General features: G+C 36.4%; 1 protein-coding gene across 3 annotated transcripts in view; it reads left to right on the forward strand.

Moving 5' to 3' along the window:
- The window catches only part of PRDM5 (PR domain containing 5), a 371,490-nt gene that overhangs the window by 138,540 nt on the left and 207,175 nt on the right, over nt 1-25,775 (forward strand). For 2 of the 3 annotated variants that reach the window (XM_006866281.1, XM_006866282.1), the window contains exons 4-6: nt 1,433-1,607; nt 5,552-5,726; nt 7,527-7,648. In XM_006866281.1, the coding sequence (XP_006866343.1) occupies nt 1,433-1,607; nt 5,552-5,726; nt 7,527-7,648 (472 nt within the window). Of the gene's footprint in view, nt 1-1,432; nt 1,608-5,551; nt 5,727-7,174; nt 7,268-7,526; nt 7,649-25,775 lie in introns of all 3 variants that reach the window. The other variant, XM_006866280.1, reaches the window with a different exon arrangement.

Here is a 25,775-nt window from a genome sequence, read left to right on the forward strand (position 1 = left end):
CTCCCCTATCCTTCTCAAATTGATGACTGTTTAACAGTTTTATGTGTATCTTCCCAGTTGATCATGGAGGTTCTGCTTGTGCATAAGTAGACTTTAAAAAGTTCATAGAAAACTTCCATTCTCTTTTAATTCCTTTTTCTACCCACTTTTTGAAGCCTCCTTGTGTGACTCCATATCTATCTATCTATCTATCTATCTATCTATCTATCTATCTATCTATCTATCTATACCACATATATGTCACATATATATAATATTTAATATATATGTCATATATATGTCATATGTGTGTCATACATACATATTTATAGTCATTATGCACTCCTATTTTTTTCCCCTTTCTCCTTATTTCTCCTTCTTAAACACAAGTCCTCTGTATTGCCAAAGAAAAGGAGGCTTTATGTGTTGTTCTATGCCTCACTGAATTTCATTCCTGGTTAGAACTTATTTTCTTTGCCATTACTTGCCCCTTGTGAAGGTTCAGTAAATTTGCTTCTTTAGTCTCAGTAGCCAAACAAGAAGCCCTCCCTGGACAAATAATTAACCACATTTTAGAACAATTTTTGTACTTTCTCTGGGAGCTCCAGTTCTGGCTTCCCTAATGTTTGTCACAAGACCTAGATAGATTTTCATCTTTTTTAATTTAATAGTTGATTCCAAGTTTCTCTTGGGTTTCCTTGGGAAGATTTTTCTTTACGTGTTGACTCTCCCTTGTTTGTCATTGGTTCAGGTTTCCTCAGCTACAGTTATATATCAATTCACATTGTCTGAATCCTCTAGAATTTTCTCAAAATTTTTGTACGTTGACAGTTGATCTTGTCTTTTTTTCTTTCCTTTTTTTTCTGTCATTTATGTGGGGTTTTTGGGAATCTGAAGAGAAAAACCCAACACATCTGGGAGATCCAGTATAGTAACTGAGCCAGCATTCTTCATCCAGCTTTTTGACAATTCTGTCAGTGTTGGAGAATTATAGTACAACTTTAAAGTTGTTGTTATTGTTGTTGTTTTTCCCAAATGTGCTTTGAATGTTAATCACAAGGAAACATTATAATCTCATTGCTCTCCATCTTGGTGCATAAAATGACACTGTTGTTCAACAAATTTTTTTCAGGTTGATTTATGGGTTTCCACAAGGTGTTAGTTGCACAAGCTAAATTAATGATGCAAAATATACTTTTAAAACTTTAACTAATGATCTGTATTTCAATAGATGTATACATCTATTACTTTATAGTATATATTTATACTTTGCCTAGTTTACAAAATGTTATCAGCTAGCTTCCTCAGTATCAAGGTCTGTTGGAAATACAAACAAATAATGTAATAGCAACTTTTCATGGATACATGCTACTCAATTAATGGATCTTAATATGATTTCATAGTTATTACCAGTAACAAATTAATAGCCCAGCATATTCCCCCTCCTCCACAGGAAGGAGAAAACATATTTTACTTGGCAATTGAAGACATAGAAACAGATACAGAGCTTCTGATTGGCTACTTGGACAGTGACATGGAAGTCGATGAGGAGGAGCAGCAAATTATGACAGTGACCAAAGAAGGAGAAGTTAAAAATTCCAAAGTACAACCAACAGCTAACAGAAAAGGTACTCTATTTGTAATTGGTGCTCGCAGAGAAGGAATGCTGTAGATTAAGTACTGTTTGAATCGTGGTTGAATACTAATTGCATTGAAATAGTGAATTCTCAAATTAAACTTAGTTTTCATCAGAAATAATCTATAAGGTGTCCAGCTGTGTACCTATCTTTGTTGCACTAGGAAGAAGGTGCTAGTATCTGTGACTGTGTTTCATATAGGATTGGCACAATTAAGTGGCAATACTGTGTTGTTATAGCAACTCTTGGTTCCCCTGGCGTACTTTTATGTTCTAACCCTGGTTTCTGCCATTTATTAGTTTGTCACATTGTGCAAGTCACTAACATTATGAAATTTTTTACTTTCACAAATGCTAATTGGAAAAGGTCAATGCCCAGGATGCAGGAGGCCAAAAAGAGGCCAGGCTAGTACTAAGGGGTTGATTTTTTTGGCTTCACTTTAGTTTGAGGTCTTTTGAGAATCTGGGGCTACTGGAAGTATCATCACAGAGGCCTGCAGGATTGTAAGATCTTCTTATGTAATCAGAAACTTGCAATGAGCTTGGGCCAGATCTATTTAAATCAGTCTTGTAATATAGGAGATAATTGTTGTTGGTAGATGTCCTTGAGTCAGTTCTGACTCATAGTGACCCTGTGCACAACAGAAGGTATCTATCACTGCTTGGTCCTGTGCCATTCTCACAGTTGTTGCTTTTTTTGAGCCCATCATTGTAGCTATGGTGTTAGTCCATCTTGTTGTGGGGGGTGGGGGGGAGTTTATTTTTTTTCCATTGATACTCAGCAATACCGAGCTTATTCGTGAACTGTTCCGTCTTATTCATGAACTGTTCCGTCTTAATAACATGTCCAAAGTACATGATACAAAGTTTTACCATTCTCACTTCTAAGTAGCAGTCTAAGTGTATTTCTTTCATGGCAGATGGTCCTGAAAGATGCATTTTCTTGTACTGATCTTAGTTGCATATCATTGGCTAGAGAATAAGAAAATATCAGTGGTCCTTGTTACTTTTGTTTGCTCCTGATATGATCGAGGCAAATATGAATTATGTTAATTGGTGTTCATATTTTGCCATAGGCTGATAATTACTGTATAATCATTTTTCTATTCTGGTTAGTAAAGCCACTTTAGGAATAACACTGAATTTGTTAATAGCAGTGACAGCAATGCCTTTCGTATGAATTTTGTATTCTAACTTTATGTCATTGGCTGAGAAAGTATTAACATTTTTTTGGCCTGGGTAGCCTTTATTTCTATTACTTCAGTTTGAAGGTAGGAACAGGCACAAACTACTGTATTTTTCAAACATGCATTAAGTTGTTTGGAATGATACATCAGGGTAATGGGAACTCTTACAGTATTTTTCTATTTTCTTTGTTTACCTCTGTCATTTCTAGGGCTTGTTACTATTGCACCAATTATTTTAACTTAATCATATATCCTAATTATTTATTTCTATCCACTGATTACTGCTTTCTTTTTCAAAATGTCACTTTCCATTTTTTGTAAAAAAAAATTAGTAGAAACTTTGACAGAATTCTAAAATATACTTATTAGGTACTTACATTATTCCTACTTTTATCATAGAATATTTAGTGACTTGTTGTCATATATACAAAATTAAAAAAATAATAATAATAATAAAAAAGAAACAGTAAAAGAAGGAATGCTTCCAACTGTCTAGCAATGGAATATTTTATTAAATAACTCATGATATCTCATTAAACAAGAACAAAAAAAAAAGCCAACATGACTTGAGAAAATGTTTAATGGACAAAAAGACAAAATCTAAAGATGCGTATAAAGTATGATCATAAATGTAGCAATTTCTAGAGATGCATAAAACATGCATGCACAAAAGACAAGTCAAATTTGGAAGTATATTGCTATGATGATCACCTTATAATTGAGTAATATAGGTGATACTTATTTTCTTTTATATTTTCTGCACTTCCTAGATTTTCTTAATTTTGTTATGTTGTTGTTGTTGTGAAATGCCTTCGAGTCGGTTCTGACTCATAGCGATCTTGTATAGGGTTTCGAAGGAGCAGCTGGTGAGCTTGAACCGCTGACTTTTCAGTTAAAATGGGTTTACAGTATAGCACATTCACAAGAAAATATATAACTAAAATAGCACACTTTGAGAAATTAGGAGAAAATCATGTAAATCCATATGGGATTCCTAAATGCTAGAGAGAGTGGAGGCTTACAAATAAGTACTCATTTTATTTTTGTTTTTTTAATTTTTTGGTATGAATTTGGTGAAGGTTTACGGAGCAGATAAGTTTTTCATTCAACAATTCATAACATTTTGTTTCCTTTCATTCATTGCAATCCCTTCAGTGTTAAATCACTTACCGTATTTCCTTCTTATGTTTCCTGTTTCCATTCCTCCTTTTCTAACCCTTCTGATTTTTGCCTTTGGGTAAAAGCTGTCCTTTGTGTCTGAAATGGTTGATTTTTCTAAGGTATACATATCTTACTAGTGCTATTTTTCCCCTTACTTTATTGTTAAGAGCTGTGAAATTGGTTCTGACTCATGGTGACCCTGTGTAGGGTTTCCAAAGAGTGGCTGGTGGATTTGAACTGTCAACATTGTGGCTAGTAGTCCAGTGCTTACCCTATATAGATTTGTCTATTGTTTAACTGAAAATTGAGCAATGGGGCTCATTTCTGACCTAAAAGGTGACTAAAGGCTATCTCAGGGGTCCCACTAGTCTCTATCTTACTAGTAAGCCTAGTCTTTTTTTTTTTTTCTAATGATTTTTAGCTCTGTATCATATTTTTCTCCCATTCTATACAGGACTTTCTAATGTGATCCCTTTTAGTGTAGTTGGTAGTGGTAGCTGGACAGCATTTAATTCTGCTCTGTGAGAGAAAGAGACATTTTTCTGCAAAGATAAAGATTTACGGCCTCAGAAACCCTACAGAGAGTTGCTATTAGTCAAAATTGACTCAGTGATTTTGTTGTTTTGTTTTTTTAAGTCTGTTGGATTCATTGTTTGTATGTGCCATTGATATTTCAGCTCTTTTCTTGCCCCTCTGGGCAGCGAAAGATAAATAGTTGGCTGATCTTGAGCTTTTATGATCCCAGTCACTACTCACCAAAGTAGGATGTAGAACATTGTCTTTGTGGACTATGTTATGTCAGCTGATCTTTATATCCTCCTAGACTATGTTCTAACCCTCAGGTCCAGTAACTCATTTCCTTAAGGTATTTGGCTATGTCTAAGAAATTTTCATAAATATGCCCACTGTATGTTCCACCACATTCATGTATATAAGTACAGTAAATGTCCTCTGTCAAACACATATAGATATCTGTGAGTATACTCCCATTCTTTCTTCCACATTGTTCATGTCTACTCATTCGTCTGCTTATAAATTATTGTTATTGCAGGATTGTGTACATAGCAGTATTTACCTCTGTGGCAATTTAATTCTTATAGTCCTCCTAGTTTCTTCCATAATTTTATCATTTTTTATTTTTGCATCACTCTTTCTATGATCTCAGTATTTTTTTTTTTTTTTTCCCATATAGCCTATATTCTCCTTGGTATTCACCATAGTTTGTTTCAATTAAAATTTTCTTCAAGTAAGCTTGAGATGACTGATTTTAGATTACCTTGTTTTCCAATTCAACATTTGTACAATTCTTTTATCTGAAAAGTTGACACTTAGAATAAATAAAAAACTTGAATTGCATTCTTTTTTAATTTGGTTAAAAACAAGTGAAATGATTTATAAGTAATCCTTGTCATCCATCAACAGTTTCTGTTATTTTTTCCTGGGCAACACTATAAATATTCATATAGATAATAAGAATTTACTAATGTAGTACCATTAAACAGAGTAGTAATTTTTAAATGAGGAGAAAAGATACAGTTATTGGCTCTGAATTTTTTTCTTATAAATATACTTCATTATAAATGTTCAGATCATCTTGGCTGTAAAGAAGATTATGCCTGTCCCCAATGTGAATCAAGTTTTACCAGTGAGGAAATTCTTGCTGAACATCTTCAGACATTGCATCAGAAGCCCACAGAGGAGAAAGAATTTAAGTGCAAGAACTGTGAAAAGAAATTCCCGGTGAAGCAGGCTTTGCAAAGACAGTGCGTATATTAATGAATATCTTTAAGATTATAAACTAATGCCTTACCTATTCCAATTGGTTTATCCTACAGTTTCTAACTTATGGTTTCTCCCATAGTATCTAACTTGGATGTATGTGTGTGTGTATGAGAGACAAAAACAAAGATTCATTATTTTACATTGCCATTGTCATTAACTTGTCTTAGTATAATATGGTTCTTATTGAAATATTCTGATTATGAAAATTAACAAGTAAACATGATTTATGCTAACTGGTCTTTATACATTTGATAACTTGTTCTTAAATATTAAGCTCATTATTATCCTAATCTGAAATTCAGATATGTATAAATTGACTAGTGCTTTGAAGTGAGACTTTCAGTTCCAGTTGTCTATAGTAGGTATCATTGGTTAAAAAGAAGGTTCAAGAAATGGATTAATTTGGATTATTAAAATACATGAACATTTTAAGGAGTGTTACTTATGTAACAGCAATTTGGAAGAATAATTTGAAGATGGATAGATGTAAGGAAATGACAGTAAGATGAATAACTTGATTCTCTATACTTCGCTCTGCACACCTTATCAATGCCATTGAATTGATTCTGACTTATGGCCACCTTGTAATACAAAGAACTGCCCATAGGGTTTCAAGGCTATAACTTGTAAGGAAGCAGACTGCAACATCTTTCTCCTACAAAGAAGCTAGTGGGTTTAAAATATGGTCAGCTGGGTGCTTAGCTATGATGCCACCAGGACTTTGGGCTATTTATATTGATAGCATATAAAATGATCCTTTTATTTAAGTATCTTTCAGAATCATTTTATTAGAAATGAGGAAGTAGGTTTGTAAGTTATAATTTTTATAGATGTTCACATAACTATCTTGCATATGAGTAGGAGCCTTTTAACAGAAAGGTAATGGTCCTTTTTTGCTTCAATGAAGCCAAATTCTGAAATACGCTATATTTCATATTAAGACTATTCCCACATATGTTGACTGTTGCTTATAAAATTTTAGATGCAAAATTTAACTTGAAAAATATTTGGAGATTCTACTGCAGGTGATTAAAAAAATACAGTAAGGAAGGAGCATATATTTTAAAACACAATAAATTTGCTTTGACATTGAATTCTTATTGCCTTTTATTTCATCTAGTGATGTGGCACAATAGCATAAGCACTCGACGTCAAGGTAAGTTTGAACTCACCAGCTGCTCCTCAGAAGCCCTATGTAGAATCATTATGAGTCAGAACCTACTCAAAGGCACTTAACAACAACAATCTTACTGAAGAGTAATTTTGCTGACTCAGGGTCTATAATTTAATAAGGTAGTACAAAAAACTTAAAAAGGCAAAAGACAGATGGAAAAGAGATGACAAGCATGACTTTATTCAAAATGATATATTGTTGTGTGTTTATCTAAGACTTCCAGTTTTTGGTATTTTGTTTTGTATTTCTCCTCAGTGTTCTTCAGTGCACAGCGAAAAGCAGTCTGAAGGATTCTTCACGGAGTTTTCAGTGCTCTGTTTGCAATTGCTCCTTCAGTTCAGCATCGAGGTTTTGTGTCTGCGTGTCAGATTATTTTTATATAAATGTATATGGTTTTTTGCATGCACACTTTCATGCTTCTTAGTGATTCAGTAACTTTTGGCTATAGAATTGCAGTGCTTTCCTTTTTATCTGCATAGGTAATGCATGAAATGAACCTGAAACTCTATTAGGGAGCATATATTACAAGTCTGTTGTGATGTTGGAAATTTGTAGATATGTCTTCACCTTTCCTTTCCCCTGATTCTCTTTCCTGGCTGTCTTGTAGTTTTGAGCAGCACAGAGAGACTTGCCGGGGGGACACCCGGTTCGTGTGCAAGGCTGACAGCTGTGGAAAGAGACTAAAGAGCAAGGATGCTCTGAGAAGACACCAGGAGAACGTTCACACTGGTGAGGAGTCGTTTGAAGGTCATTTTAAGGGGGTTTCCTCTCCCCAAGCTGTAGTGATCTGTTTGTAGTTCCTCACTCTGAGCGTTTGCTCTTTCAGTGTTTTTCACACAGGTATGTCTTTCTGTCAGTGGATTTTGTTTCTTTCATTGAACACTATATTTCTTTCTTCATGTTGATTTCAGCAACATTTGTCATTTTTCCCACTTTTAAATGATTCCTAACTGAACATGATATAGTGCTGTAGGATAAGCACTAGACTGCTAACTGCAAGGTTGATATTTCAAACCCACCATCCGCTCCTCCTCAGAAACCTTATACAGGGTTGCAGTGACTCAGAATGGACTTGACAACATTTAACAACAACAATAAATCTAAACTATGGAAGCTTGGTAGCACAGTGGATTAAGCATTAGACTGCTGTCTGAAAGGTTGGTGGTTTGAACCTAGCAGCTGTTCTATAGGAGAAAGATGAGGCATTCTGCCTCCATGAAGATTTACAGCCTAGAAAGCCCTATGGAGAAGTTCTATTCTGTCCTGTAGGGTCACTAGAAGTCAGAATCAACTCTGGCAGTGGGTTTGTAGTTAAACCTAAGTTGAAATCTAGTTGTGCTTGGCAGTCAAATACATTAAGAATAAATATTTTGCATTGTAACTGAATATTTAAGCCTATGAAATTTCTTTTAGAAAAATTGTTAGAATCAACTATTTTATGTACATTTAAAAATGAATGTAATCGTCTATCATTTTTTGCATGCATATTTTCCTGTTTCTTAGTGATTCTGTGTCATATGGCTGTATAGAATTTCAGTGCTTTCCTTTTACCTGAATAGGTCATGTTTGAAATGACCCTGAAACTCTGCCGGGGAGCATATATTACAAATGCCTGGGTTATGTTGGGAATTTGTGGATATGTCGTCACCATTCCTTTTCCTTCTTATTTTCTAGCTGTCTTGTAGTTTTGAGCATTTAAGGTTTTTTGTTTTGTTTTGTTTTTAATATTAAAATTCCAATTTTTAGTGCTTACAATTTTCCTATTTTAGAGAAAATTCTTGGCTGCATTTTGATACAGAAATTGAGTATGTTTGGATTAATAATGTATGTAATATTTGACTCCCTTCTAATGGCTAACTAAGCAATCAAACAAAAATAAAGGCTGACTGTCAATTGGATTACATCTGCTTAGCACATGGTAGGCAGTCAGTAAATGTATTTTGGTTTGGGCATTGAATCTATTGCATTGAATTGAACAGATGGTTGTATTGTCAGAATTAACTTTTTATTTATTTAGTGTCTTTTCCTGAAAGGGCATTGAGGTTCATGGAACTCCTCATATCCTTCTGTTCATGTACTTTTCTTATGTGTTCACTTTTACCCTTCCTTGCCTTCGGGTGAGTGAGTGAAAATTGTGTTGTTTGTTGCTCTCGACTGAATTCTGAATCCTGGTGACCCCTGTTTGTGCAGAACAGAACTGCTTCATAGCAGTTCAATCTTCTGAGGCATGTTTCTGTAGCTTCAAACAGTCCAAGTTTTGGCTAGTATTAAAGAGCTTAATTCTTTGCGCTACCCAGGGACGTGAGTGGAAATATATTTCTTTGGATATAGAGAAGTGAATTTATTTACTTCTTCTTCTTTATTCTCAGTAGAAATAGATAACCAGTGTCTGGCCTTAGTGTCCCTTGTGTTGAATATACAAAAGTATCTCCTTTAATTGTACAGTGATAGAGGTTATTTGAAAATGATTCTGGCTCCAACTTTGCATCTGTGGCTGGAACGGCATTAAGCCTCTAGAAGTTAGTGCTCTGTCAAATAGAGGGCTTCAGGACAATGACCATCACTAAGACTTTACAGTGTTCTGATTTCTTGTTTCCTTGTGAAGAATATATCCCGACTTACGGAAGATGGCATTTTTATGAACTCATTACACCTATGATTTCCTTATGCATGCAAAAGGCAAGCATAATTTCAAAAATAAATTTTTTGCCTTTTTATGTGTTTTAAAGCTGTATGGTTAAAATGCTGTTTTTAATTTTCACCATCTTAGTCTGAAGTGTATTAGAGCAAATCTTTCATGTTAGTTTTAAAGTTAACTTTGCTGAACAAAATAAAAAACCAGATGTATACTGAAACTTTGGAAACTTTTTGTTTTCTTATTACTGGTCAGGTGATCTTCAGGATGTGCTATAAGCATAATTTCTTTGAGGCTTTTTGTAATAGACCTAGACTATATGATATTACTGATTCTATAACTTCATAAGGCTCTTACAGTAAATAATTTATAAAAAGACAATTTTGTTTATTTTTCTTATGTTTTTGTCAATCATATAAACTGTGAAATCTTATTAAATTTTAGCCAAAGGTCACCATTTGCTAGGCTTGGTCCACAATCTACTGTCATTCATAGCCTCCTTTCAAATCGACCCTTTCTTTTTCCTGAGCCCTGGCCTCCTTGCTCTCCTTTTTCTTTTCTTTCCAATTTCCCTGTGTCATTAGATAGGTTACATGTGATTCCTTGCTATTTTCATGTAGCATTTGGAAGGTTATACCCAAGAGTCCTAGTGTAGCTCTGTGGGTTAATGCGTCAGACTGCAAAGCCATTTGAACTGCAAGATCAGTCATTCAAGCTCACCAGCTACTCCTTGGAAACCCTATACAGGGTTGCTATGGGTTAGAATTGACTTGACAGCACTATACAACAGCAACAACAACAACACCCGTGAGTTATTTAGTTATATAAAGAGAGTTATTATTTTTTTTCTTCTTACAAAGTATCATTCACTCATAAAAATAAATATAATTCTTGGAAATATACTAGTCTCTTTACCCACATACTTAAGTCATTTATAAACTCAAAAACTGTTCTTAAATAGAATTATTTAAAGTGCTGGGGGTGCATATAGCAGAAAAAGTCAGATAATTCATGCTCCCAAGGAGTTTATCAGTTACTGGAAGAGATAATGGAGAAGCTCAATGTCATCAGCCAAAACAAGGCCACTGACTGACTGTGAAACAGACCATCATTACTCATATGCAAGTTTAGGCTGAAGCTGAAGAAAATGAAAACAATTCACTAGAGCCAAAATATGACCTTGAATGTCTCCCACCTGAATTTAGAGATAATCTTAAGAACAGATTTGATGCAGTAGACACCAATGACCAAAGACCAGAAGAGTGGTGGGATGACATCAAGGACATCATATAAGAGGAAAGCAAAAAAAATCAGTAAAAAACAGGAAAGAAAGAAAAGACCAAAATAGATGCCAGAAGAAACACTGAAACTTGCTCTTGAGCATACAAAAGCAAAAGTGACTGGAAGGAATGATGATGTAAATTTGACGAATAGAAAATTTCAAAGGAAAGTTTGAAAAACAAAGTCAGATATTATAATGAAGTTTGTAAAGACCTGAAGTTAAGAAACTCAAATAGAAAAACATGCTCAGCATTTCTCATGCTGAAAGAACTGAAGAACAAAGTAAGCCTCATATTGCTATATTGAAAGTTCTGTGGGTAAGACAGTGAATGACATAGGAAACATCAAAAAATGATGGAAAGACACAGAGTCACTGTACCAAAAAGAATTGGTCAATGCTTAGTCATTTCAAGAGGTACCATATGATCAAGAACTGATGTTGAAGGAAGAGAAGTCCAAGCTGCTCTGAAGGCATTGGCGAAAAACAAGGCTCCAGGAATTAATGGAATACAAATTTAAACCTTTCAACAAATTGATCCAGCGCTGGAGTTTCTCACTCAATTTATGCTGAGAAAACAAATACCTGGCCAGTCTATTGGATCCATATCTGTGTCTATTTCAAAAAAAGGTGACCCAGTGGAATGCAAAAATCATTGCACAAAAACATTAATAATGCATGCATGTTAAATTTTGCTGAAGATAATTCAAAACTGATTGCAGCAATACATTGACAGGGCACTGCCAGAAATTTAAATCGAATTTAGAAGAGGACATAGAACAAGGGATATAGCACTGCTGATGACAAATGGATCCTGGCTGAAAGCCGAGAATACTGGAAAGATATTACTTGTGCTTTATTAACTATGCAAAAACAGTTGACTTTATGGTTCATAACAATCTATGGATAACATTGCAAACAACAGGTATTCCAGCACACTTAATTGAGCTCATGAGAAACCTGTATATAGACCAGGAGACAGTCATTCCCACAAAACAAGGGATACTGAATAGTTTGCAATCTAGAAAGAGGTGCATCAATGCTGTATCCTTTCACCATACTTATTCAGGCTTTATGCTCAACAAATAATCTGAGAGGCTCTGTTATTTGATGAAGAACATGACATCAGGTTTGGAGAAACAGTCATTAACAATTTGTGATATGCAGAAGGCACAGCCTTGCTTTCTGAAAGTGAAGAGTACTTACAATATTTAATGATGATCAAAGACTACAGTCTTGAGTATGAATTGCACCACAATTTAAAGAAAAAAAGAATCATCACAACTAGACCAGTAAATCACATCGTAATTTGTTGTTATTTAGTATCATCAAATCAGTTCTGACTCACAATGACCCTGTATAGGGTTTCTGAGGAGCAGCTGGTAGATTTGAACTGCCGACCTTCACAGTCCAGTGCTGATGCTACAGTGCCAAAAGTTTGACATTGTCAAAGACTTCAATTTGCTTGCTTCCACATTCTTGAAGCCAGCAGACAAATAATGTAAGGATGTATTCTATTAGGCAATTTTACTGCAAAAGACCCTTCTAAAGTGTTTCAGAACAAATATATTAGTTTAAGGACTAAAGTGCGCCTGACCATGATGTTTTCAATTGCGTCATATGCATGTGAAAGTTAGACAATGAATAAGTAAGTCTAGAGAAGAATTGATGCATTTGAATTATGGTGTTGGCAAAGAATACTGATTTTACCATGGTCTAACAGAAGAACAACTGTGTCTTGGAAGAAGTACAGCCATAATGCACCTTAGAAGCAAGGATCACAAAACTTTATCGCTTGTAATTTGAATATGTTGTCAGGAGAAACCAATCTTTGGATAAGGACATCGTACTTAGGAAAGTGGAAGTTCAGCGAAAAAGAGGATGATCGTGCAACAAGGTATATTGGCACAATAGCAGGCAATAGTGGGCTCAAACTTAAGAATTGTGAGGATGATGCAGGATTGGGTAGTTTTTGTTCTGTTGTACATAGGGTTGCTATGTGTCAGAGCCAACCTGATGGAACCTAACAATGTTAACAAGAACTAAAAAAAAAAAATTTATTGGTATGTTGTTGTTGTAGTAAGTGTCATCCAGTGGACTCTGACAAATAGTGACATTGTATATGGTTTTAAATCTCAATGTAAAGAAAACAAAAAACCTCACCACTGGACCAATAAACAACATTCTTATCAATGGAGAAAAGATTGAAGTTGTCAAGGACTTCGTTCTTCTTGGATCAACTATCAACACTCATGGAAGCAGCATTCAAGAAATCAGACGATGTATTTCATTAGGCAAATCTGCTGCACAAGACCTTTTTTAAAATGTTGAAGAGCAAAGATGTCAGCTTGAAGACTAAGGTGCACCTTACCCAAGCCATGATATCTTTAGTAACCTCATATGCATGCAAAAGCTGAGCAGTGAATAAGGAAGAGTATAGAAGAATTGATGCTTTTGAGTTATGGTGTTGGAGGAGAATGTTGGCCCAGGATCAGGCAGTGTTTCATTCTGCTGTGCATAAGGTCACTATGAGTCGGTGCTGACTCCATGGCACCTAACAACAACATATGGTTTCCAAGGAGTGGCTGGTGGCTTTGAACAGCCAACCTTGCAGTTATCAGTCCAGTGCTTATTCTACCAAGAGTCTTATTGATGTGTTGTTGTTAAGTACCATCATGTGGACTCCGATTCATAGTAACCCTACGTACAACCGAACTAAACACTGCCTGACCCTGCGCCATCCTCACATTCATTGTTAAGCTCTAGCCCATTGCTACTACCACTGTGCCAGTCCATCTCATTAGGACTCTTCCTTTTTTTTTTTGTTGATCCTAGTTTTATGTAGCATATTGTCTTTCTTTAGGGACATGTCCCTCCTGATAATGTGAGAGATGAATTCTCACCATCCTGGCTTCTTTGGAGCATTCTAAGGAGCTACATAGTGATATGTGTTGTTGTTAAGTATCGTGGAGTTGGTTCCGACTCATAGTGACCTTGCACAGGGTTTCAAAGGCTGTAAATCTTTACGGGAGCAGAACGCCTCATCTTTCTCCCACGGAACTGCTGGTACTTTTGAACTGCTGACCTTGAGGTTGGTAGCCCAACTCGTAACCACTATGCTACCAGTGCTCCTTAGTGATATATGTTATTGTTGTTGTTAAGTGCCGTCGAGTTGGTTCCGACCCATAGTGATCATGTACAGGGTTTCTGAGGCTGTGAATTTTTACAGGAGCAGAACGCCTCCTCTTTCTCCCACGGAGCGGCTGGTAGTTTCGAACTGCTGGCCTTAAGGTTCGCAGCCTGATTCGTAACCACTATGCTACATAGTTATCAATAATTTAAAACATCACAATAAACAAATGAAATATTGAATTTCTCAAGGATTTCATCTTCATTGAGATGTTGTTGTTGTTGTCAGGTGCCATCAAGTCAGAACCGACTCATAGCGACCCCATGCACAGCAGAATGAAACAATGTCTGATCCTGGGCCAACCTCACTATGGCTGCCACACTTGAGTCCATCAATGATGCCACCTGGCCAATCCATCTCGTTAGGGGTCTTCCTCTTTTTCCCTGACCCTCCACCTTACCCAGCATGACATCCTTCTCCAGCGACTGTTCCCTCTGAACAATATGTCCAAAATATGAGAGACGAAGCTTAGCCATCTTGGCCTCCAAGGAGCACTCTGGCTGCACTTCTTCCAAAACAGATCTGTTGGTTCTTTTGGCAGTCCATGGCACTTTCAGTATTCTCCTCCAACACCACAACTCAAAGGCATCAGTTCTTCTATGATCTTCCTTATTCACTGTCCAGCTTTCACATCCATATGAGGTTATTGAAAATACCATGGCTTGGGTCAGGCGCACCTTAGTCCTCAAGCTGACATCTCTGCTCTTCAATACTTCAAAAAGTTCCTGTGCAGCAGACTTGCCCAATGCAATACGTCCTCTGATCTCTTGACTGCTGCTTCCGCGAGTGTTGATAGTTGATCCAAGAAGAATGAAGTCCTTGACAACTTCAATCTTTTCTCCATTGATAAGAATGTTGTTTATTGGTCCAGTGGTGAGGATTTTTGTTTTCTTGACATTGAGATGCAATCCATACCGAAGGCTGTGCTCTTTGATCTTCATAAGTAAATGTTTCAAGTTTTCTTCACTTTCATCAAGCAAGGTTGTATCATCTACATATCGCAGGTTGTTAATGAGTCTTCCTCCAATCCTGACGCCACGTTTTTCTTCATAGAACCCAGCTTCTCGTATTATTTGCTCAGCATACAGATTGAATAAGTATGGTGAAAGAATACAACCTTGTCACACACTTTTCCCAATTTTAAAACATTCAGTGTTCCCATGCTCTGTTCGAACAACTGCTTCTTGGTCTAGGTACAGATTTCTCAGTACAATTAAGTGTTCTGGAATACTCATACTTCTCATTGCTGTCCATAGCTTGTCATAATCCACACAATTGAAAGCCTTTGTGTAGTCAATAAAGCATAGGTAAACATCCTTCTGATATTCTCTGCTTTCAGCCAAGATCCATCGTACATCAGCAATGATATATCTCGTTCCATGGCCTCTTCTGAATCCAGCTTGAACATCTGGAAGTTTTCTGCCAATGTATGATTGTAGCCGTTTCTGTATTACCTTTAGCAAAACTTTACTTTCTTGAGATATCAAAGATATCTCATGGAGACGTAATCAATGCTAATGGATACATCAGTCAGAATATCAAATGACATATTACTCTGTCTGCTGAAAAGACCTTTGTAAAGTTGTGAAAATCCGATGCCATTTTGAGGACTAAGGTTCATCAGACTCAAGCCATGTTATTTTCTGTTTTCTCATATGCATGCTAAAACTGGGTAATGAGTATGGAAGACTGATAGAGAATTGATGCCTTTGATTTATGGAGGTGGCAAAGAATATTCAATTACTATGGTCATCCAGAAACATGAACAAAGCTGTGTTTTAAGAAGTACAGCCAAAACACTCCTTATGTACTCAGCTCATTTACTTCCCACATATTATAAGTAGAGATGTGCAAAGACCTGGAGTTAGAAAACCCAAATGTTCAGTAGTTCTCAAGCCGAAAGAACTGAAGAAAAAAATCTGAGCCTCAAATTGCAACATTGAAGGATTTTGTGGGCAAAATATTGAATGATGCAGAAAGCACCAAAAGAAGATGGAAGGTATACACAAAGTCATTGTAGCGCCCCCCCCCCAAAGAAAAATCGCTATTCAACCATTTCAATAGATAACATATGATCAAGGACCAATGGTACTGAAGGAAGAAGTCCAAGTTTCATTGAAGGTGTTGGCCATAAACAAGGCTTTATGAATTGACCGAATACAAATTGAAATAATCAAAGTCACTAATAACACATGGAAGTAAAATTTTGTTGAAAATAATTAGAAGTGCTGCTGTAGTATGTTGAAAGGGAACTGTCAGAAACTCAAGATGAATTCAGAAGAGGATATGGAACTAGAGTTGTCATTGCCGATCTCACATGGATCTTGACAGAAAGCAGAGAATACCAAAAAGATGTTTACTTTAGCTTTATTTACTATGCAAAGACTTTTGACTACGTGGATAACATGGTAAAGAATGGGTATTCCAGAACATTAGATTGTGTTCATGATGAGCCTGTACGTAGACAAAGGCAGTTATTAGAACAGAACAAGGGAATAGTGAGTGAATGGTTTAAAATCAGGAAAGGTGTGTGCCAGGGCTGTATTCTATCACCATACTTATTCAATCTGTATGAGCAAATAATAGGAGAAGCTGGATTATATGAAGAAGAATGTGATTTGAGGCTTGGAGGAAGACTCAAAAACCTGCTGTATGCAGATGATGCAATCTTGCTGGCTGAAAGTGAAGAAGACTTAAAATACATACTGATGACGATCAAAGACCACAGACTGCAGATGGATTGTACCTCAATGTAAAGAAAACAACAAACCCTCACAGCCAGACCAATAAAAAATATCATGAAAAATAAAGATGAGATTGGTATTGTCGAGGACTTTATTTTGTTTCTATCCATAAACAACACTCGTGGAAACAGCAGTTAAGAAATCAAATGATGTATTTGTAACACTAAGCTAATCTGCACAAGACATCTTTAAGGTGTTAAGTGCAAAGATGTCAGTTTAAGGACTAATGTGCACCTAATCCAAGTTATAATATTTTCAGTAGACTCATGTGCATTTGAAAGTTAGACAGTGAATAAGGGTAACTGTAGAGTAATTGATGCATTTAAGTTATGGCATTAGAACTAATATTGAAAGAATATTGCAAGTACCATGGACTGTCAGAAGAACAAACAAATCTCTGTTGTAAGAAGTACAGCCAGTATGCTCCTTAGAAGCCAGGATGGCCAGACTTCGTCTCTCATACTTCATACATATTGTCAGAGAGACTAGTCCCTGGAGAAGGACATTATTTTTGGTAAAGTAGACTGTTAGCAAAAAAGAGGAAGACCCCAACAAGATGAGCTGGCAGAGTAGCAGCAGCAGTGGACTCAAGAAAAACAACTATTGTGAGATGGCACATGACCAGGTGTTGTTTTGTTCTGTTACGTATAGGGTTGCTTTGAGTTGGAGCTGACTTGATGACACCTGAAGATAGCAATAACAATCAGTAGAGACTAGGCCCTGGGGAAAAATATTATTTTATAAAGTAGAGGGTCAATAAAAAAATAAGACCTTCTTCAGTGAGATGGAATGACACAATGTGTGAAGTAAGAGGCTTATATATATTTTTGTTGCTGTTAAGTGCCGTTGAGTCCGTTCTGCCCCATATCAACCCTGTATAGGGTTTCCACGGAGCAGCTGGGAAGCTTAAACTGCCAATCTTGCAGTTCAAACCAACTTTGTGGTTCAGTGCATTAATCCACAGCACCACACTAGGCTTATACATAGTAATGTTTTTTAGGAGGTTTAAGATTGTACTATGTACAATCAAATTAATACATTTGAATTGTGGTGCAAACAAAGAATATTGAATATACCATGGATTGCAATAAGAATGAAGAATTATGTGTTAAGTATGTTCTAGGGAGTGGTCCTTAGAAGCCAGGATGGTTGGATTTACTTACATATTTTGAACATGTTATCAAAAGAGACCAGTCCCTACAGAAGGCCATCTTGCTTAGTAAAGCATGTAGTTGTTGTTAAGGACTGTTGAGTTGGTTCTGACTCATAGCGATCTTGTACAAGGTTTCTGAGGAGCAGCTGGTGAGTATGGACCGCTGACCTTGCAATTCAAATGTCTTTGAAGTCTGGCACATTAACCCCCAGAGTATGTTGTTGTTAGGTACCATCAAGTCAGTACCGACTCATAGCGACCCTATGCACAGCAGAACGAAACTGCCAAATCCTGGGCCAACCTCACTATTGTTGCCATACTTGAGTCCATTGATGCTGCCACCTGGCCAGTCCATCTCAATGGGGGTCTTCCTCTTTTTCTCTGACCCTCCACCCTACCAAACATAATATCCTTCTCCAGTGACTGGTCCCTCCTGACAATATGTCCGAGGTATGAAAGATGAAGTTTGACCATCGAGGCCTCCAAGTAGCAATCTGGCTGCACTTCTTCCAACAAAGATCTGTTTGTTCTTTTGGCAGCCCATGGCACTTTCAATATTCTCATCCAACACCATAACTCAAATGCGTCAATTCTTCTGTGTTCTTCCTGATTTACTGTCCACCTTTCACATGCACATGACTTTATTAAAAATACCATGGCTTGGGTCAGGAGCACATTAGTCCTCAAGCTGAAATTTCTACTCTTCAACACTTTAAAAAGGTCTTGTCCAGCACATTTGCTTAATGCAATAGGTCGTGTGATTTCTTGATTGCTGCTTCTGTGAGTGTTGGTAGTTGATCCAAGAAGAATGAAGTCCTTGACAACTTCAATCTTTTCTCAGCTGATAAGAATGTTATTTATTGATCCAATGGTGAGGATTTTTGTTTCCTTTAAATTGAGATGTAATCTATATCGAAGGCTGTGCTCTTTGTTCTTCATCAGTAAATGTTTTAAGTCCTCTTTATTTTCAGTAAGCAAGGTTGTATCATCTGCATATCACAGGTTATTAATGTGTCTTCCTCCAATTCTGATGCCATGCTTTTCTTCATATAACTCAGCTTCTCGGATTATTTGCTCAGCATACAGGTTGAATAAGTATGGTGAAAAATACAACCCTGTCATACACCTTTCTTAATTTAAAACCATTCAGTGTTCCCATATTCTGTTCAAACAACTGCCTCTTGATCTAGGTACAGATTCCTAATACTTTGCAATGTTGTCCATAGCTTGTCATGATCCACACAATCGAATGCCTTTGCATAATCAATAAAGTACATGTGAACATCTTTCTGATATCCTCTGCTTTCAGCCAAGATCCATTGGACATCAGCGATGATATCTCTCTTTCTACGGTCTCTTCTGAATCCAGCTTGAACCTCTGGAAGTTCTCTGTCAATGTATGTTTGCAACCGTTTCTGTATTACCTTTAGTAAAACTTAACTTGCATGGGATATCAAAGAGATTGTCTGATGAATTCTACATTCTGTTGGGTCACCTCTCTTTGGAATGGGCACAAATATGGTTCTCTTCCAATCAGTCAGCCAGATAGTTATCTTTCAGATTTCTTGGCAGAGATGAGTGAGTGCCTCCTGTACCACCTCACTTTCTCGAAAGGTTTCAGTTTTTATCTCATGAATTCCTCGTGACTTATTCTTTGCCAATTCCTTCAATGTACCTGGAACTCCTCCTTCAATATCATTCGCTCTTGATCTTATGCTACCTCTTGAAATGGTTAAACATTAACCAATTCCTTATTGTACAGTGACTCTGTATATTCCTTCCATCTTCTCTTGATGTTTTCTGCACCATTGAATAATTTGCCCAGAGAATCTTTCAATAACGAAAGTCAAGGCTTGAATTTTTTCTTCAGTTTTCCCAACATGAGAAATGCTGAGCGTGTTCTTCCTTTTTGGTTTTCTGACTCCAGATCTTTGCAAATTTTTTTGTAATATTTGGCTTTATCTTCTCGAGTTGATCTTTTAAATTTTCTGTTCAGTTCTTGTAACTCATAATTTCTTCCATTTGCTTTAACATCTCTATGCTGGAGAGCAAGTTTAAGTGTCTCTTCTCACATCCATTTTGACATTTTCCTTCTTTCTTGTCTTCTTAATGACTTTTTGCTTTCTTCATGTATGATGTTCTTGAAGACAATTCTTCTGGTCTTCAGTCTTTAGTGTTTAATGTATCAAATCTCTTCTTCAGATGGTCTCTAAATTCAGGCGGGATATATTCAAGGTATTATTTTGGCTCTCGTGGACTTGTTTTCATTTTCTTTAGCTTCAGTTTGAATTTGCATATAAGCAGTTGATGGTCTTTTCCACAGTCTGCCCCTGACCTTCTTTTGACTGATGAGATAGAGCTTTTCCATCGTCTTTTTCTGCAGATGTAGTTATTTTGGTTTCTATGTATTCCACCTGGTGAGGTCCATGTGTATAGTCATGTCTTATGCTGTCTAAAGAAGGTATTTGAAATGAACAAATCACTGGTTTTGCAGAATTCTATCATGAGTTCTCCAGCATCATTTCTATCACCAAGGCCATATTTTCCAACTACTGATCCTTTCTCTTTGCTCCCAACCTTTGCATTCTAATCGCCAATAATGATCAATACATCTTGATCTCATGTTTAGTCAATGTCAGATTGAAAAAGTTGGTAGAATTCTTCTCTTTCATCCTCACTGCCTCTAGTTGTTGGTGTGTACATTTAAATAATAGTGGTATTAACTGGGCTTCCCTGTAGGTGCATGGATATTATCCTATCACAGACAGCGTTGTACTTCATGACTGATCTGGATATTCTTTTTGACAACACCATTCCTTTTCAATTTGTCATTCCTGGCTTAGTAAACCATGTGGTTGTCAGATTCAAAATGGCCAATACCAGTCCATTTCAGCTCACTAATGGCTAAAATATTGATGTTTATTCATTCCCTTTATTTTTGACAACTTCCAATTTTCTAAGATTCATACTTCATATATTCCATGTTCCAATTTTCCGTGGATGTTTACAGCTGTGTCTCTTCATTTTGAGTTGTGCCCCATCAGTAAATGAATGTCTCACGGGCTTTAATCCAGTCGCGCCATCGTGGTCAACTCTATTCTGAGGAGGCAGCTCTTCCTCAGTCACATTTTGAGTGCCTTCCAACCTGAGGGGCTCATTTTCAAGCACTATATATAACTGACAGTGTTTCTCTGCTATCCATAAGGTTTTCAGTGACGAAATATCCCAAATAAGTTCGTCACTCCTTATTCCTAGTCTGTCTTCGTATGGAATCTCATCTGAAACCTGTCCACCATGGGTGACCCTGCTGGTATTTAAAATACCCTGGGCATAGCTTTCAGAATCACAGCAACTGACAAGCCACCACAGTACAATAAACTGACAGATGAGTGGTGGAACCCACAGTATACGGTTATTGAAAAAAGAGGAAGACCCTCGTTAAGATAGATTGATGCATTACCTACAACAATGGGATCAAACACAGCACCAATTGTGAGGTGGCACAGGGTCAGGCAGTTTTTCATTTTGTTTTATACCAGATTGCTGATAATTGGATTTTCCTCAATGATATCTAATAATATCAACAGCAATATAATATTTGCTTCTTTATTCTTGCACTATTTTATAAGGACTTGCAACGGATATGATTACTATTAAGGTAGCTGTGAGTGAAACCCAATTTTATAGAAGCAGTTATAATTTAATGTTATATGTTTTTGTTGTTGTTGTTGTTGTTGTTTTGTATCATTGCTATCCTGTGTAGGGTTTTCCAAGGAACAGCTGGTGGGTTTGAACTGCTAACCTTGTGGTTCACAATCCAGTGCTGATTCACAGTGCCACACCAGAAGGCTAATATTTTATGATAGAATTATTGGTACTATGCCATTTCCTGTTGTTCAAGTTTAACTGAAAGAAATATTAAGTATCTATTTTTGCCATTTATGTTCACAGATTGCTTGGGATAAAGTATAACAAGAGAGGCATGCTATTTTATGTTGTATGGTCAGATAAGGCCTATCAGATAAGGTGATACTTGAGCAGAAACCTTAATGAAGTGAAGGTTGAGGAATACAGACATTTTGAGGACGAATATTATCTAATATTATTTATAGACACTTCTTAGGTCCTTACGCAAAACGGTGTTCACACATACGGCTATAGAATCACTTAATACAGAAAGGCAAATGTGTCAAAAGAATGAGAATATATTTGCAGCTTTTATCATTAATGAGAGGTCCTAGTGTGGCACTCTAGGATAAGCACTGGAATGTGAACCACAAGTTTGGCAGTTCAAACCCACCAACCAATTCTTGGAGACCCTATTCAGTGTCGCTAAGAGTTGGAACTGACTTAATAGCACTTAACAACATATCAGCGGTTCAAACACACCAGCTTTTCCTCAGATCCTCTACACAGGGGTTGCTGTGAGTTGGAAATAACTCCACGACACTTATCAACAATAATAATGACAACATTTATAATAATACATGTTTCTTATTTGATAATATGAAGTGATAATGCTGAGAGAAGAGAAACTATAACATGCGGTGGGAAGATTCTCAGACCAGTTCCCAAAAACATGCTTAACTCACTATGCATTGATACTACTTGTTTAGCACAGTTGTATTAATTTCTAAGGTGGTTTCCTACTACTTCTGTAAATTATGTATTCACCAAAATATTTTAAAAAATTGAATCTGATGTCAAACATCAGACTTACTTAAATAGTTGTTAGGTGCCATTGAGTCGGTACCTACTCATAATGACGTTATGCACTTTTACAAAACAAAACACTACCCATTCCTGTGTCCACCTCACAATCATTGCTGTACTTGAGCCCATTGCTGCTGCTACCGTGCCAATCCATCTTGTTGGAGTTCTTCCTGTTTTTCATGAACCCTCTGCTTTACCAAACATGATATCCTTTCCCAGGGACTTGTTACTCCTAATAATGTGTCCAATGTATGAGAGACAAAGTCTGGCCATGCTTGCTTCTAAGGATCATTCTGACTGTACTTCTTACAACACACATTTGTTTGCTCTTCTGGTGATCCATGGTACATATAATATTCTCCTACAACACTATAGCTCAAATGCATCAATTCTTCTGTGATATTCTTTATTCATTGTCCTTCCCCAAGTCACAGTATTTTCATTAACCTTATATGAATACTTGAATAGAGCAGAACTAAAATAGTTATGAAAGGAGCCATGGTGTCACTGTAGGGTAAGCACTGGACTGCTAACTGCAAGGTTAACAGTTAAAACCCACCAGCCACTTAATTGGAAAATGATGAGGCATTCTGCTTCTGTAGAGATTTACAGCTTCAGAAACCGGATATAGAGTTGCTATGAATTGGAAATATCAGTGCATATAATAATTACAAAGTCTCAAATTATGGCTTCATTCTACTACTCTGCTGAACCTAGGCAGCCGTTACAGTTACCCTAGAGGAAAAAGAGACTAACTTCTTTTATCTACTTCTCATCTGTCTCTTTGACTTAGATTCTCAGTTAAGTCATTTACCTGCTCAGCAGAAGCTCATATTCCATATGTAAAACAACCTGCCCTGCTATCCACACCATGATGAATACCCCAGGCTCCTGGGCTGTTTTCTGTAATGATACTTGCATCTTTCACAAAGGTAAAATTTAAATTCCAATCCTCTCTGTGCGTGACACTAATCATGTCCTTTTTCATTTTTGTCAGTGGACTATCACAGTACTTTGGGTGCTGTTTCATAGTATACATTCCCCTATTAACATTAAATATATGTTTATTAACATTTAATTAATATACATAGAGCTGAGTTAGCATTTTATGGAATGTATAATTTTTGTGACATTGTGCCTTACAGAAATGTTGGCACAATTAGGGAAAAGTTACTCAGTTCAATGATAAGTTGGCCTGTCGATTCTGACCCATAACAACCCCAGAATAGAACTGCTCCATAGGACTTTCCAGGCTGTGAACTTTCATTAGCAGATTGCTAGACTTTATTCCGAGATGCCTCAGGGTGGGTTGAACCAACAGCATTTTTGTTGGTTGTTTGTGCCTAACTGTTGGCACCATCAAGATGTCCCATTTAGCTCATAACTTCCATTGAAATTTTAATGATTATTAAAGAACTTACACATTGAATGCCACTACTTGTTGGTCATTGAAGTCATCAGACAATATTATTAATATCTCATACAAGTGAGTTTTTGCTAAGGATAATTAAAAAAACGGCTGCAAATGTACATTGACAGAGACCTTCCAGAGGTTCAAGCCAGATTCAGTTGAGGACATGAACAAGCGATATCATTGCTAATGTCAGATGGATCTTGGCTGAAAGCAGAGAATACCAGAAAGATTTTTACCTCTTCTTTATTGAATACACAAAGGCTTTCAATTGGGTGGATCATGGCAAACTATGGACAAGTATTCAAAGAATGAATATTTCGGAATACTTAATTGTGTTCATGAGGAACCTGTAGATAGACCAAGAGGCAGTTGTTAGAAAAGAGTAAGGGAACACTGAATCATTCAAAATCAGCAAAGGTGTGCACCAACTTTGTATTCTTTCACCATACATATTCAATCTGTATGCTGATCACATAATCCGAGAAGTGCTCATATATGAAGAAGCATATATATGAAGTAAAATGTGGCATCAGGATTAGAAGAAGACTCATTAACAACCTGCGGTATGCAGAGCATACAACCTTGCTTGCTGAAAGCGAAGAGGACTTGAAGTTCTTAATTGATGAAGATCAAAGACCACAGCCTTTGCTATGATTTGCACATCAATCAATGGGCTAATCATCATTGGGCAATCATTGGGCTAATCATCAACATACATATAAATGAAAAAAAGATTGAAGTTGTCCAAGACTTCATTTTATTAGGATCAACCATCAACACTGAATTAATTAAACAACATATTGCTTTAGGCAAATCTGCTGCACAATACTTCTTTAAAGTGTTGAAGAACAAAGATGTCAGAGGAAGATGTTAAACTATAGGACAAGTATTCATTCAGCAAAATCTAGACCTTGGGAATAATCTACAGGACAGTCTACTTTAATAAATAAGGTGTAAGAAAAGGTAAACAGAAATTGAAACGTAGATTGGAACCTATATCAGCTAATTGCAGTGTTTGTATTAGTATTTAATCTAATTCTCATTTTAATCCAGATTCTAAAATTTAAAACTGTAAAATAATATTTATGATGTTTAAGAGACAATTGGAAATATAGCAGCTGATTTCAGATTTGATCATACTAAGGACTTATGTTTTAAGTGAAATAATGTTTATATGATTATGTTTTCTAAGAGTCACAGACTACAATATGTTTTGGATTTGCCTCAAAAGAATATAGACAAGTGAGGGAGTGGATGGGACTGAACAAGGTACAGGAGTGGCCATGAATGATCATTGCCCCAGTAAATGATGGATACATGATAGTTCATTATACTTTTTGTTTACCTTTATTTATTTGAAGTCACTTAATCAAAAGGTGAAAAAATGTTGTGGTTATTTATGGTAGTGATGGTGGTTCAGATGATGCTATAATTGCATTAACTTTAAAGAATATTTTTTGTGTTTTCACTTCAATACCACTGTGATATTGGAACTATGAAGTGAGTTATAATAAATATTGCTGTTGTGAAGTGCCATTGAGTCGGTTTCAACTGATAGCGACCCTGTATAGGGTTTCCAAGAAGCTGCTGGTGAGCTTGAACCACTGACCTTGTGGTTCAAACTGACTTTGCAGTCCAGCACATTAACCCATAGCACCACGCCAGGACTCCATAGTAACTATAATCATTATATTATTATAAAAATTAAAACAAGGTACAATTAAAATT

This window comes from Chrysochloris asiatica, unplaced genomic scaffold, assembly GCF_000296735.1.
Source record: "Chrysochloris asiatica unplaced genomic scaffold, ChrAsi1.0 scaffold00088, whole genome shotgun sequence".
NCBI lineage: Eukaryota > Metazoa > Chordata > Mammalia > Afrosoricida > Chrysochloridae > Chrysochloris > Chrysochloris asiatica.